Source organism: Oryza sativa, chromosome 3 (assembly GCF_034140825.1).
Source record: "Oryza sativa Japonica Group chromosome 3, ASM3414082v1".
Taxonomy (NCBI): domain Eukaryota; kingdom Viridiplantae; phylum Streptophyta; class Magnoliopsida; order Poales; family Poaceae; genus Oryza; species Oryza sativa.
The window spans coordinates 5,953,724-5,966,879 of NC_089037.1; the positions used below are offsets into that span (position 1 = coordinate 5,953,724).

The window sequence follows — 13,156 nt, forward strand, 5'->3', positions numbered from 1 at the left end:
TTTTAGAGAATCATACCAAAACGTACTTTCTATCCACATGCAAAAGAGGTAGCTCTCAACTATTGAGTAACTCTTAATTAATTTTATAAAAAGATAATAATAACCACTACCCTGATATAAAAGTGGTGTACTGAAATATATTCACTACAATGATAAATATTATAGTAAGAAAACTTAGTTGTTTCAACTTAAATTTTATCAAGCTAAACATATCTCTACCTAATCCAAAGTATGATAGTTTCAGCTCAAGCTTCATAAATTTGCTACTCCCTTCACCCCCATTTTCATCATCCCCTAAGGATTTTTATGTCTTCCCAAAATAAACATTATCTAATAAGTATCTCTTCCGGCCTCATCTTTTAGCCTATGCTTATGCTTATCAGACAAAATTTGAATTTCCAACCTTAAATTTGAAGTTGATTTTGAGGTTTTTTTCATCAAAGTTTAGTTTTCAGCCTTTGCTTTTAGATAGCTAAGAATACGAATATAAAAATTTTATCCACAAATTATTTTTCGTTTGCAAATCTGTCGTTTTGCTTATTCCCCGAATAAGCAAAATTGTAGAGTCGTTCGTTTATTTGTGCAAAAAGTAAATGTGCACCATTAAGATTAATTTCTATTGGTGCAATGTCATGCAATATTTTAGATATGAGCAATACATGAGTCACGAAACGATGAAACACCTTAACCAATGAGAATTAATTTAAAAATGATAAATATTTTGGTGTTCTTGGTTTTGGTGTCATTTGCTTAGAGAAAGATCAATCTGGAATGGATGGAGTACTATCTTACACAACCACAACAATGATACATATGATAAATATACTTAAATAAAAACAAAGCAAAACATCTCACCCAAAATCTATAGCCCTAAACTCTTTCAAGCATCTCTAGATGGAAAAATCCATGTAGCTCACCGGCAAACAACCCCTCTTTTAAAGTAAAAACCAACCAGGTCCATAGCGCATTTACTCACACCAGTCACCACTTTCCCTGCGCCCCCGGCTCGCATCCCAATACCCACGCTTTCCTACCCACGCGGCCACCCCCCCCCCCCCCCCACCAACGTCCCTTTCCCTCCCCTAACTAACGCCGTCATCTCCCCGCCGTTTCCCCCCCATCCAACGGCCCACATCCCCGCCGACCCCCAACCCACGGCCCAGATGCACCCCCCACCACCCCCCCGAGCCGGACCGGCCGGTCGGCACGGGCCCACGCCGCCGAACCGGGCCAGGCCGGACCGGACCGGACCGGGTGGGCGCCTTCGTTGAAATCTTCGCGGAGGGCTAGTAAACAACACACCACGCTTTATCTTTGCAACCCCATCGCGAGAGCTGAGCTTTCCTTCTCTCTCCTCTCCTCTCGCTTGCGCTCGCTGCTCTCTCTCTCTCTCTCTCTCTCATCTCGCCCCCCTCGCTTTGCTGCTGGAGCTCGAAACCCTCGCCATTTGCGCGGCCGCGGGGGGGAACCCTAACCCTAGCCGCGCGGGCCGTGCGAGCGAGCGCCGCGGGGGGCGTCCCGGGGGAGGGAGGGGGGGACGCGCGCGCGCCGCCGATCCGATCCGCTTCGCCGCCCTAAAGTTCCGAAGCCGATCGAGGTAGGTCTCCGCCCGAATCGGCTCCCCGGAATTCGCGGGGGGTGTGGTCTTGGGGTGTGCCTGCGTGGGGGGGCTGCGGGGATGGGTGTGAATCGGGTGGGGGTGGGAGGGGGTCGTGGCGTGACCGGGGGCTTGGGGATTTTTTTTTTTGGGAGGGGGGAAAAGTTTGGGGGTTCGTTTGTTTCATGGGGGATCTGTGTGAGTGGGGAAATTGGGAGCTATGTGGCGCTCGATCTTGGGTTTTTGTGGCTGGGTTTGCTTGATTGGGTGCTAAATTTTAGGTTTCCGAGGGGTAATTTGTGTGGGATGGTCGAGGGTTTGGCTGGATTCAAGCTTTAGCTCACTTCAGCTGAGTTCATCTACTTGCTTAAAAGTGTAGGCTCGTGCTAAGCAGCGCGGGAGCGTAGCTTTGGGTTGCTCTTGGTTGCATGCTCCGGGATTCGGGCGTCTCCTGGCGGCGGAGAAACGTGGGGGATTTGGGGTCTGCTTCAGTAGATGCGTTCTCTTTATTTCGTGTGGCCACCTTTTTATGGTTCCTTTGAGCATCGAGGTCTGAGTTGATGATGCAGAGTTCGAGCTAATTCGTTGTTGTCTCCTCTGCATCTTTGGAGATTTACAGGCTGCATCCCTTTTCTAATGGTATATAAGTGGGGGAAAATGGCATCTTTGAGCTTAGCAAATAGATCGTATGGTGTGTCTGCTGGTATCGACATTTTCAGCTTTATTTTCTCCTGCATATATGCTTGCTTTGGTGCCTGCTTAAGGGGAATGGAGTTTGTCTTTGTGATTTCAAGCTGGCTGCCTAATTATAGTGATAGTATTTATGAATCTGCTGACATAGTTGTGATGATGTGTTCAAGTTCAAGTTTCTTTGTTTTGAATTCATGGTTCTACTCTGTTCGCTTTTCCTTGCTCATAGCTTCCGAATACAGCATGAGTTTAGAGATGCCATTTCGGTCGTGCTAACTAATAGTGTTTCCTGGGAGATACGCTTAACTTAGCTGAGCTTTTGTGTTTATTTTTTCGTCTCCATGCCAGTTTCGGTCAAGTATGGCACTCTAGCAAGTGAGCTTAAGTAGTGTGTTGTTTCATGAGCTGTTGTGTCTCCTGTGCATTGATCTGCAGCACTCGTAGCTTTCTTCACTTGCCACCAACAAACTTTGAACTCTATTTACATAATTCAAACCGGAAATGCAACAATGTCTTCTTTGAAGATTGTTGGTGCACAAATTGAATCCCTCCTTGCTACATTTATCGACAACGTTTCTTAACTCTAATACAGATGTAGATCCACTTTTGTTGTTGATTACTTATCCAGGAATGTAAAATACTAATCTTGGTAAATTGTCTCATCACCATTCAAACATGACTACATATTTTTAATTCAAGTAGCATAGTTCCTATCAGGCGGTGCATTGTGATGATTTCAATTAAGTATTGCTTAAGGTTCTAATCTTAAATTAACACAAGAATAATGATTCTGTAGTCTAAAATACTGCAGACACAATTCTAATTGGATCAACCATACCGCTGAATGTTAGGTGCAATCCTTTACAAAAGCTTACAAATGATGCACGTCTATGCAGATCCATCCACAAAAGATATTTTGATGAGAAGAGTATGGGGGTAGATTGCACAATCACAACCAACTCCTTGTTTTAAATGGGAGATAATTTACACCTGCTTAATGGATACTTACTGCTATCGTCTCTATGTTGTCTTTACCACCTCGTGTTTGCATGTCAATGCAATGCAGTGAACTGTACTCCTTATTCTTTTCAATGTATAGTGTTCAACAGCAGTCTAACGTGAACATTTTTAACATTTCAGGCTACGGAAAAATAAGAGGCCGGTTTCAGGTTGCTTTCAGCTTGAATTCTGCTTTATTGGTTGAGGGTTACCCTTCCGTGTTAGCTGTAATATCAGTGGGATCATCCTCATCATCCTGAACCTGACAGATCTAAGAGCTGCATGTAGTGTCGTTTGATATGAAACTTTGGGGTTTGCATATTGCCGACGCCTTACGTTTTCACGTGCATTAGACCCACAGTAATACGTTGGGAATGTCACAGTTTCACCCTACTCAGCATGGAGGTGATAGTGATTTTCAGGTGTGGCAACAACAGATGATGTACAAGCAATTGCAAGAGTTTCAGAGACAGCAGCAGGTACAACAGCTTGATCATGGAGCCAGGATGCAACCCTCTTTTGGTCAGTTTCAAGCTCCTGCAAAACCACTTCCAACTGATCAACTCTCGGCAATGACGAATGAAATGCCAAACAATGAATCTACAGCTTATGCATGGTCACATCAACTACATGGTAGTAGTGACCCAGGGTTGGCAAGCAATTCTCAAATGTTGAATCCTAGCAGTAACACAAATTGGGAGCAATATGGTGGTGCTCCTGGTGTAGCCAATTTTGTAAACGGTTCAATGTTTTCAAACACTCCGATTCAGCCCATGAGACCGATGGGATTAGCTGCACACCAAATGAACCCATCTTTATATCCAATAAATACTACCAGCAGAGATGGATCTGGAAATCAGCACTCTCAGTTCTTAGGGATCCCAACTGATCCACGGAATGCAATGGCAAGGGCAGCAGCACATCAGTCCGAAAAGGCATCGATGCAATTTAGCTCTTTAATGAGTGAACAAGGTCCATCCAGCTCTATGCAAAATTTCCTTGGGAAGGTAGGTGATAATATTAAGGTGGGCACCCCTGTTCCAGTAAATCATCTACAACATGGTGTTCAACACCAAGATTTTCATGGTAGGCCAAACCAAGTTGATTTTCAAGCAGGCCTGCGTGAAAAATCAACAATGCAGGTAGAGTCAGGAAATGGTGGTGCTAGCCTTGATCCTACCGAGGAGAAGTTCCTATTTGGCAATGACGAGGATAGCAACTGGGGAGCTCTGTTGAGGGGTGGCAACGATCATGGCAGTTCTATGGATAATGACAACTTTGGTGGAGCTCTGCCATCTCTCCAGAGTGGGAGCTGGAGCGCCCTTATGCAGGAAGCACTACAGTCTACAACCAGTGACAACAGTCCCAAGGAAGAATGGAGCGGCTTGAGCTTCCAGAAACAAGAACAAATTATAGCCAACAATTCAACCTTGCAAAGTCATGACCAGAATAAATTTTCAGCATTGAGTGGTGCCAATCTAGAAAATCAACGGCCTTCATCAGCTTCTAGCTACGGTGATGGAACAATGCATAATCCAAATTTTGCTGGTTTTCAGCATGCTGCAAGAACTCCTTATGAGCAAAGGGACAGAATGCAACATGATTCTTCTAATGCCACTGGTACCAATCATCAATCAACTGCAGGAGTCAATAATGGATATTTTCAGCAGAGCATGAAACAAAAGCAATCTGATGATTACAGTAGACAAGAACAAATGAACGCATCAAATGGCATTTGGGCACACCAGAAACCTGAAATGCCAAGAAATAATTCACACTCATCTGGTGGACATGCTACACCACCAAGTGCACATGGATTTTGGATGTCCCAACAAAACAGTATTGATCATAATATCAGCAGAGAGTCTGGTAGCACCCAAAATGACTGGAAAAGCAAGGCCCCCCTTGTACAGGACATCAACAGTACCCCAAACGTCTTTAATAATGATGGGAGCTTTTGGAAGTCTAGTGGAGGCAATGCAAATTCAGTCCACAGGCCTCAACAGATGAAGCCTGATATAAGCACCATGCAAATGCCAAATGACAGTTCGGACGGTAAAAGCACTAGTGCGATGGGCTCAAACATGCCAACTTTAAATCAGGATCAGTATCAATCCATTATTGGTCGAACTGGTGAACATGTTGGGCAAAACCATAATATGGGACGTAAGGGTCCAGAGATTACAGGATCACTAGGAAGAGGTGCAGAGCAAAAGTCAAATGACCACAACCAGGATTACCTAAATGTGCTCCCTACTGAAAGGCAAGGGCATGGTTCAAATCATGGACAACATGTGAGCAGTGATTTTGCTACCAGGAGGCATCCTTTCTTTGCTGGAAAAGAATCCCAAAATTTGGGTCAATCTGGTCAGCAAGCAATGGGATCATACATGTTGCAGAATCATGCCATGGATAACTCAGGAATGAACATTAGGCATTCTTCAGGCAATCCAGTGCCTAATCAGTTTCCATCTCAGTCGCATCAGTTGCATAATAACCTGAAACCTCGATTCATTCCTAGCTCCCAGGCTTCGAGTAATATGGCTTCAGTAAATGAGGTATGCCTGCCAACTTCATGTACATAATGAAGAGTATTGTTATTTTTGTTTGAATACATTTTATTAATGTACTTTTAGTCTGTTTATTCGTCTTATTTATGAAGTAATTTCCTTTTTAGAAAATGCTGATGAGAGAGGAGCAATTTAAATCTCGACATGTTCCAAATAGCTCCAGTTCACCACCCTTTGGAGGATCTGATGCTGGCCTGCCTCAAAATCGAGCAGTTCAAAACAGGTATTTCCTATTTCTTAATTACTCAAATCATGTGTTGCTTGCCGAATTCTAGATCTTCCACTTGTAAGAGTTTAGGTTTATTTTTTGCTGTAATTTATGCAATTTGTTTCCTACACTTGTTCCTTTATCTACTATTATAAACTAAGTGAATGACGGTGGTGAGTCTGCCATCGCATCACCACCACCATGGGATTTTCTGTGAAATGTATACTACTTGAAAAATCTTATCTGGAATCTGGATAACTATACCATCTGCACTCATGGTTTGTAATATAATTATTTGCCTATTTCAATTAAAAAATATATATTCTTTTAAACTTAAGAGTTTATGATGTACGTATTCTAAATCATTGCAACACATGGGTATTTGGCTAGTTATTTTTAATGAAGTAAGCTATTGTTACCGGTTAGTTTTGGTGCCCTCTAGCATTAATGAGCGAACTCAAATTTGTGGAGAACTGTATGCTGCCTTTAGCATTAAGATAACATCAATGCTCCTTTCAATGTAGAAATCGTTGCAGCACATGGTATTTGGCTGTGTTTTTAAAAATGAAATGAGCTATTGTAACTGGTTAGTATATGCGCCATCTACTACTAATGGAGTGAACTCAAATTTGTGGGGCCCTGTAGCCTTTAACATAAGGTTGCAAACAACATTAATGCTCCTTTCACTGTAGGACTGAAGCATTCCTTTGCTTTATATTCTATTTGGGATTTATTGCAGGACTGATTAACTCTTTTGCAAACAGTGTATTTTTTCCATGCATAGTTCTTCGATCTTTTTTTTTTCTGTAGCCACTTTATGCTTGAAATTCTTCATAAGGCACTGACACATTTGTGCTTTATGCAGTCAACATATGCTTCAACTTCTGCATAAGGTGGACAATTCAACAGATAGCAATGCTGCTGCTGATATGCCAAACAGTTCTCCTGATAATACTGGTACTGTTCAGCAACAGCTTAATCAATCTTCTCTGCAAGGTTTTGGATTAAGACTCGCACCACCATCACAACGACAATTGACTCCAGGCCATGTATGGTCTACTCGTGCTGATGTTGATGGCAAGCAACCTGAGCACTCAACAAAGGGAGAAGATCAAACACAACCTTCCGCTGCTAGCCAGTCTTTGCCACCTGGGCATCCAAGTTCACAACCGACACCGTTTAACTCTTCAGAAATAGATAGTACTGGACAGCAAACTGGGCAATTTCACCAGTTTGGTTCAGGCCAACAATACCCTGTCTCTGAGTCAAGATCTGGTTCTGTAGCGATGCCTCAGCAAGGCAGTTCTGCAACAGTGTTCAAGAATGTATGGACAAACATATCAGCACAGCGTCTAGCCGGTGTGCAACCTAACAAAATTACACCCAATATTCTCCAGTCTATGATGTTTCCCAATAGCGCTGCAGATACCAACTTATGGGGCTCCCAAAAGGCAGATGATCAAGGACAGAGAGCATCAACTCCATCTGATGTTGCCACAAGTTCTACCAATTCACAAAATCAAGAAACAAAGCAAGGTGGGGACAGTGATGCAGGGTTAGCCTCTTCTGAGATGGTAAATCTTGATTCAACAGGAGCTACTATGTCGAGAGAATCCATACAGAAGCATTCGTCAGACGGGAATTTTGCCATGCATGTTTCATCCTTGGCACGGTTGCACCAGCAGGGAATCATGAACCCTAAACAAGGGGAGAACCCTGCAGCGAACTTTCAGGCTATGAAGACTTCTCAGAACACTGCTATTGGGTTACATGGAAGCCCGACACCGTCAAACATTCAGCAGCAGAATTACTCTTTACTCCATCAAATGCAAGCCATGAGACACGTGGATGTTGATCCGGCAAATATAGCTGGAAAGAAGCTTAAATCACCTGAAACAGGTTCTGATGCTTCACAGGTTGACTGGAAATCTGGTCAGAGGTTTGCGCATGGAACCAATAACTCGGTCAGATCGTCTGTAGATAACATTGGCAATGCAAATGTCCCAGGGCCATTCCCTGCTGACATGAAGATGCTAAGCTTTGCTCCAAGGAACAATGAAGATAGAGGTCCAAGCATACCTTCTCAATTCCCTTCAAGAGAACCTCCCTCTCAGGGTATGGCAGTTGCAGCACAAACTGAGCAGCAAACTCAAGTTCAGCCAGCAAATGCATCATCAGATTTAATTGAAAGAAGTGAGAGGCCCAGGATAAACCCTCAAATGGCACCTTCTTGGTTTGAGCGCTATGGAAACCACAGAAATGGTCAGAATCTTTCCATGTTCAATTTGCAGAAGACACCTGTTCCGCCATATAATGTCCAAAAACCTTCTTGGAACATGGACAATAATTCTGCTGAGCAAAGAATCGATTCTGGCCAATCTGTTAAGCCTGGGCATTACATTTCATCGAAAAAGATGGAAGTTTCAGTCCCTTCCAGTATAATGCAAAGGAGGCCAAAGAAGCGCAAATCTGCAGAATCTGATCTTGTTTCTTGGCATAAACTCATTGAGCACCCCAAAACTTTGAGAAACATGAGGTAATTCCCCACCCTTTACAGGTTTAGCCTGTCCTTAGTTGTTACTTTTTATCACTAGTTTCTGTGACAATTGTGTTTCTATGTTGAATTGCTTTAATTTATGGTCTTGATATTGCTCTCTGTCGTGACAATCTTCAATTGGCTTGACAGCACAACTGAGATGGACTGGGCTTGGGCAGCTAATAGGTTAATGGAGAAGGTTAGTAGGGCCTTACTGTTTCTACCTTTTAGGTCTTGAGCACAACAATCTTTATTTGGTACTGAATTAAGTTTCAAAAAACAGGCAGAGGATGATGCAGAAAATCTAGAAGATGTCCCTGTAAATTATTTATGGCGCAAAAGGTTAAGATTGACCACACGGTTAATCCAGCAAATTCTTCCTGCTATACCAGCAAAGGTCCTCAAAGCACAAGCTGCATCAGCTTATGAAGGTGTAACCTATAACATCGCTATGTTCACACTAGGAGATGCATGCAACATGGCATCATATAACTCTCGCACTCTTACCGATCATGAAAATAAGTAAGTTTCTGTAAATTGAATGAGTTTTGTTGTGCCTTATTTGCTTATTCTCTTATGAGCATGATAGACTGATTTATTTGAATAAACCCGTTGCTTAATTCTCTCGTTCTAAGCCTGGCACTATTCGGCAGCTCATCTGAACAAACAAATGCCAAGAAAATGGAAGACAGATTGTCAAAGGTTGTGGAAGTATTTACTGGAAGAATCAAGAAGATGGAAAATGACTTTGTGAGGTACACACGTTTGACTCCCACCTGACGAATGCAGACATTAATGCTATTCCTTTATTTATGCACAAAAGTTTTCATTATGCAACATCTGTCGCTAAAAGAGTTCCATCATACTCCATCCATCAAAAAGTCTTAAGACCTATTCCATTTTTTGGTTTTTCCAAAGGTCTAAGTCTTATTTGTAGTCCCATGTGCTAAATTAAATTTTTGATTGGAACCCAAGAAGTCATTTTAGTACTTATTGGTTGCATGTTCATTGGTCCACACAGTGAATGAATTAATTCATTACCATCTATTAACTACACAACAAGATGTGATCTGTGTTGCACTTCTTAAAATCCCTGACACCAGCTTCCATCCCATATTTTACTTGTCAGGACAGTTTGTTTACTTACACCCCTGGGATGCTGTCTAAACTAGATTGATGTTAATTCTTATCATCTCCATTTTTCATTATTGCAGCTTGAACAAGAGGTCTTCTATGCTAGATGTGCAACTTGAATGCCAAGATTTGGAAAGAATTTCTATTGTAAATCGTCTGGGAAGATTCCATGGCCGGAACCATGCGGCGGGAGTCGAGGCCTCATCGGCTTCAGAAATGATTCCTCGCAGAATTTTTCCCGAAAGACATGTCATGTCTTTTGCAGTGCCTGGAAATCTTCCTGAAGGGGTGTACTGTTTGTCACTCTAGTGCATTGATTCCTCCCATCGTTTTTTACAAACTACTCACCCTGTGATTTCCAGTGCTCCTTGTTCTCATGCAAAGCATGGCCTTTCATACAGAGCAACCAAATCCAGGGGTAGTCGAAAAAAAATCGAAACCATCACATAATACCATGGTGATGGAGAAGCCAAGGGGTGCGTCCAGCCGATCAACTCAGTGCTGGCTGCCGTTGTTCCTCCCTTGTATCAAGTATAGGTCCTGTATATTGTGGAAAGCAAGTTGAAACTACGGATCTCGCATCATTTTTCTGATGAAGGAAGAGTATTAGCTTCATACTTTGTTAGAGAGCCCAGTGCTTTGCTAGCTTAGTACATCTGGCGAACTATGTAGCTATTTGTCATCTTTTTATCCATGATGATGAAGTGTTGGCTGGTTAGAGGGGGGAATAATAACGGGAACCTTCCTCTGGGTTCTTTTGTTCGTTTAGGATGGGATGCAAATTGGCTAGTGTGTCCAGTCTAACTGACCAGTGTTAGTCAGCAGTTAATTACTAGAGTTATGTAGTTCCGAAAGCATTCATGGAACAAGTGGCGGGTAAGGGAGCTTGGAAACTTGTTGTAATTTGAATCCCCGTGATGTCGAAATCTCAATGGGTTCTTGTAAATTTAAAATGAAAATATAACTGAGGTAAGAATGCTCTTGTGCTTCATGTAACCTTTTGTTTGAACCAGATGCTCGTTTTATTGTTAGTTGTATTCTTAAGCGGATGCTGAAGTTGGCATTGATATATGCTTTCAACACTGGATAGTCCCATCATTTGTCTGTTTTTGTTGCTTCCTGCGTGAGTCGGTTCGTGAGAAAGGTAATAATTTTGGTAAAGTCTAAATTTCACGCGTTTTTGGTGCGCGGGTTAATAATTAGAGAAACTCTAAGCATAATGAAATTTCAAGAAGAAGATTAATATTTACTCCTTTTCCTCAAGGTTAATACTCACAAAATTTTAGACCAAAGGCTAATCCTCGTGTTTTAGGCATAGTGCTAAAATCACAGTTTTTTAAAAAATGGTAATATTCATAAATTTCTATGTCCAATGCTAATAATACTCATGATTTTTTTGGACGAAGACCAGTGCTCCTTCGTTTTTATGCTTGATGTTAATACTTGTGAAATTTTATGTGAAGGATAATAATATTCATATGTTTTGGACCCTAAACCTATACTTTCTGAATTTTTGGGTCAAATGCAGTGGCGGAGCCAGGAATTTAAACCTGTGGGGTCAATTACTAGTGATTAGTGATTTATATTTAAGTGGGGTCATTTCTCTAAATTCTTTTGGATTTATACATAAAAATCAAAGTTTATAGTATGTTTTTCAAAAAGCTGTGGAGTTAGCCGACCCCACAGAAATAGTCTAAATCCGCCACTGATAAAAAATGCTAATACTAACTTGTTTTGAGGCATAAGGCTAAAATTTACTCATTTTTGTTCCCAAGGTTAATAGTAATGCTAATATTAATGCACTTTTGGGTGTAAGATTAATACTTACAAAATTATGGCATAAACACTATCACTAATTTTTTTGGCCAAGGTAAAACTCATAAAATTTTGGCTGAAGGCTACTATTGGACAGCTTTCAACCAAATTCTAAAATGCATGCATTTTTGTGCCCAAGGTTCATAATCATGAAAATTTTAATCGCATGCAAATATTCATTCTCTTTTACTATTCATGCTAATTTTAAAATATTAAATGTTCATGATTTTTTGGCCAAATGCTAAGATTCAAGGGTTTTTGGTCCCAATGTTAATACTAATGAAACTTTTGGGCCAAAAGATAACATTCATACTCTTTTAGCCTAAAAAACAATACTAGTGAAAGTTTGGGCCAAAGTCTAATACTCATGTGTGTTTTTTTTTTTTTTGCCTGAACGCTAAAATTCATGCATTTTTATTCCCAAGACAAATAAGCATGAAATTGCCAGATAAATAGCCAGTGCTCCTTCATTTTTATTCATGTGTTTTGGGCCACTGAACCATGTACTTTTGAGAGAGATTAATACTTTCTCTTCAAAAAAAAAAAGATTAATACTTGTGTTTTCAGATCGGGTCGAAGAACCATACTCATGCGTAATCTGGCAAAATCTAATATTTGTGTTTTTTTACCCAAGGTTTGGACTTTTTAAGTTTTAGGCCCATGGTTAGCATGCGTACTAACATGAATATTACACATGAAAGTATGTTAGTTTCATGATGTTCTCAATAATACTCATGGGTGAATCATTACTCATGTGTATTAACGGAACTTCATGTGTAATATTACTCATGTGTATTTAACTCATGAAATTTTGGACTGAAAGCTAATCATTCATTTTTAGGTCAAAGGTTTGTACTCACGAAATTTTATGCCAATAACTATTACTCATGTGCTTTTGGGACAAAGTCTAAAATTCAGCATTTCTGGACCCATGTTGATCACGAAATTTTAGGCAGAAGGATAATATTATATTGTTCATACTCAAGAAATTTTAAGCCAAAGGCAATGTTCATGCAATTTTGGACCCAAAATCTATAGTTATAAAGTTTGTTCCCAAGGCTAATATTCATGTCTTTTTTGGCTAAAATTCATGAATTTTTGTTCCCAAGGAAAATTGTCATGAAATTTTAAAGGGGTATATTCATTTGTTTTGGGGTTGAAGGCTAATGTTCATGTGTGATTGGTCCCAATAAGGTTCTCATGAAACTTTGGAGCAAAACTAAAACTGATTTATTTTTTAAAACCAAAGGCTTAATATTCATGCGTTTTTTTGGCCCAAAGTTAATAATCACAAAATTCTGGACAAAAGGATAATATTTATGCATTTGCCAAAGGTGATGCTCATGAAATTATGGGCCAAAAGCAAATATTCACACATTTTTGCTTAAGGCTAATACTTATTAATTTTTGGGCCACAATAATTGTTTATTTTTGGATCCAAGGTTACTAATCAAATTTTCTGTTAAAGAATAAACATCACGTGCCCATGGTTAAAATGTTAAATATTCACTCCTTTTCGGGCCAAGGCTTTCATGCATTTTGGACCTAAGGTGAATAATTTTGGAGCGAAGGGATAATTAGCATGTTTTTCCCGACCCAAGGCCGAA

General features: G+C 40.7%; 1 protein-coding gene across 2 annotated transcripts; it reads left to right on the forward strand.

Moving 5' to 3' along the window:
• The first annotated feature begins 1,300 nt into the window (after positions 1-1,300).
• Positions 1,301-10,730, forward strand: LOC4332044 (uncharacterized). 2 transcript variants are annotated; one of them, XM_015774458.3, is made up of 8 exons: positions 1,301-1,597; positions 3,428-5,844; positions 5,964-6,079; positions 6,930-8,600; positions 8,751-8,799; positions 8,884-9,122; positions 9,236-9,355; positions 9,815-10,730. In XM_015774458.3, the coding sequence occupies exons 2-8, from the start codon at positions 3,661-3,663 to the stop codon at positions 10,041-10,043; spliced, it is 4,608 nt and encodes a 1,535-aa protein (XP_015629944.1). In that variant the 5' UTR covers positions 1,301-1,597; positions 3,428-3,660; the 3' UTR covers positions 10,044-10,730. The 2 variants fall into 2 exon arrangements, with proteins under 2 accessions (XP_015629944.1, XP_015629946.1); XM_015774460.3 differs by having other exon boundaries at positions 9,254-9,355.
• The last annotated feature ends 2,426 nt before the right edge of the window (positions 10,731-13,156 follow it).

Bases quoted from the DNA above. Each gene is read 5' to 3' on its own strand.
- LOC4332044 (XM_015774458.3), top strand. From the start codon at position 3,661: ATGTCACAGTTTCACCCTACTCAGCATGGAGGTGATAGTGATTTTCAG. The intron at 6,080-6,929 runs GTATTTCCTATT...TGCTTTATGCAG, and splicing joins AATCGAGCAGTTCAAAACAG to TCAACATATGCTTCAACTTC. The intron at 9,123-9,235 runs GTAAGTTTCTGT...TCTCGTTCTAAG, and splicing joins CTTACCGATCATGAAAATAA to CCTGGCACTATTCGGCAGCT.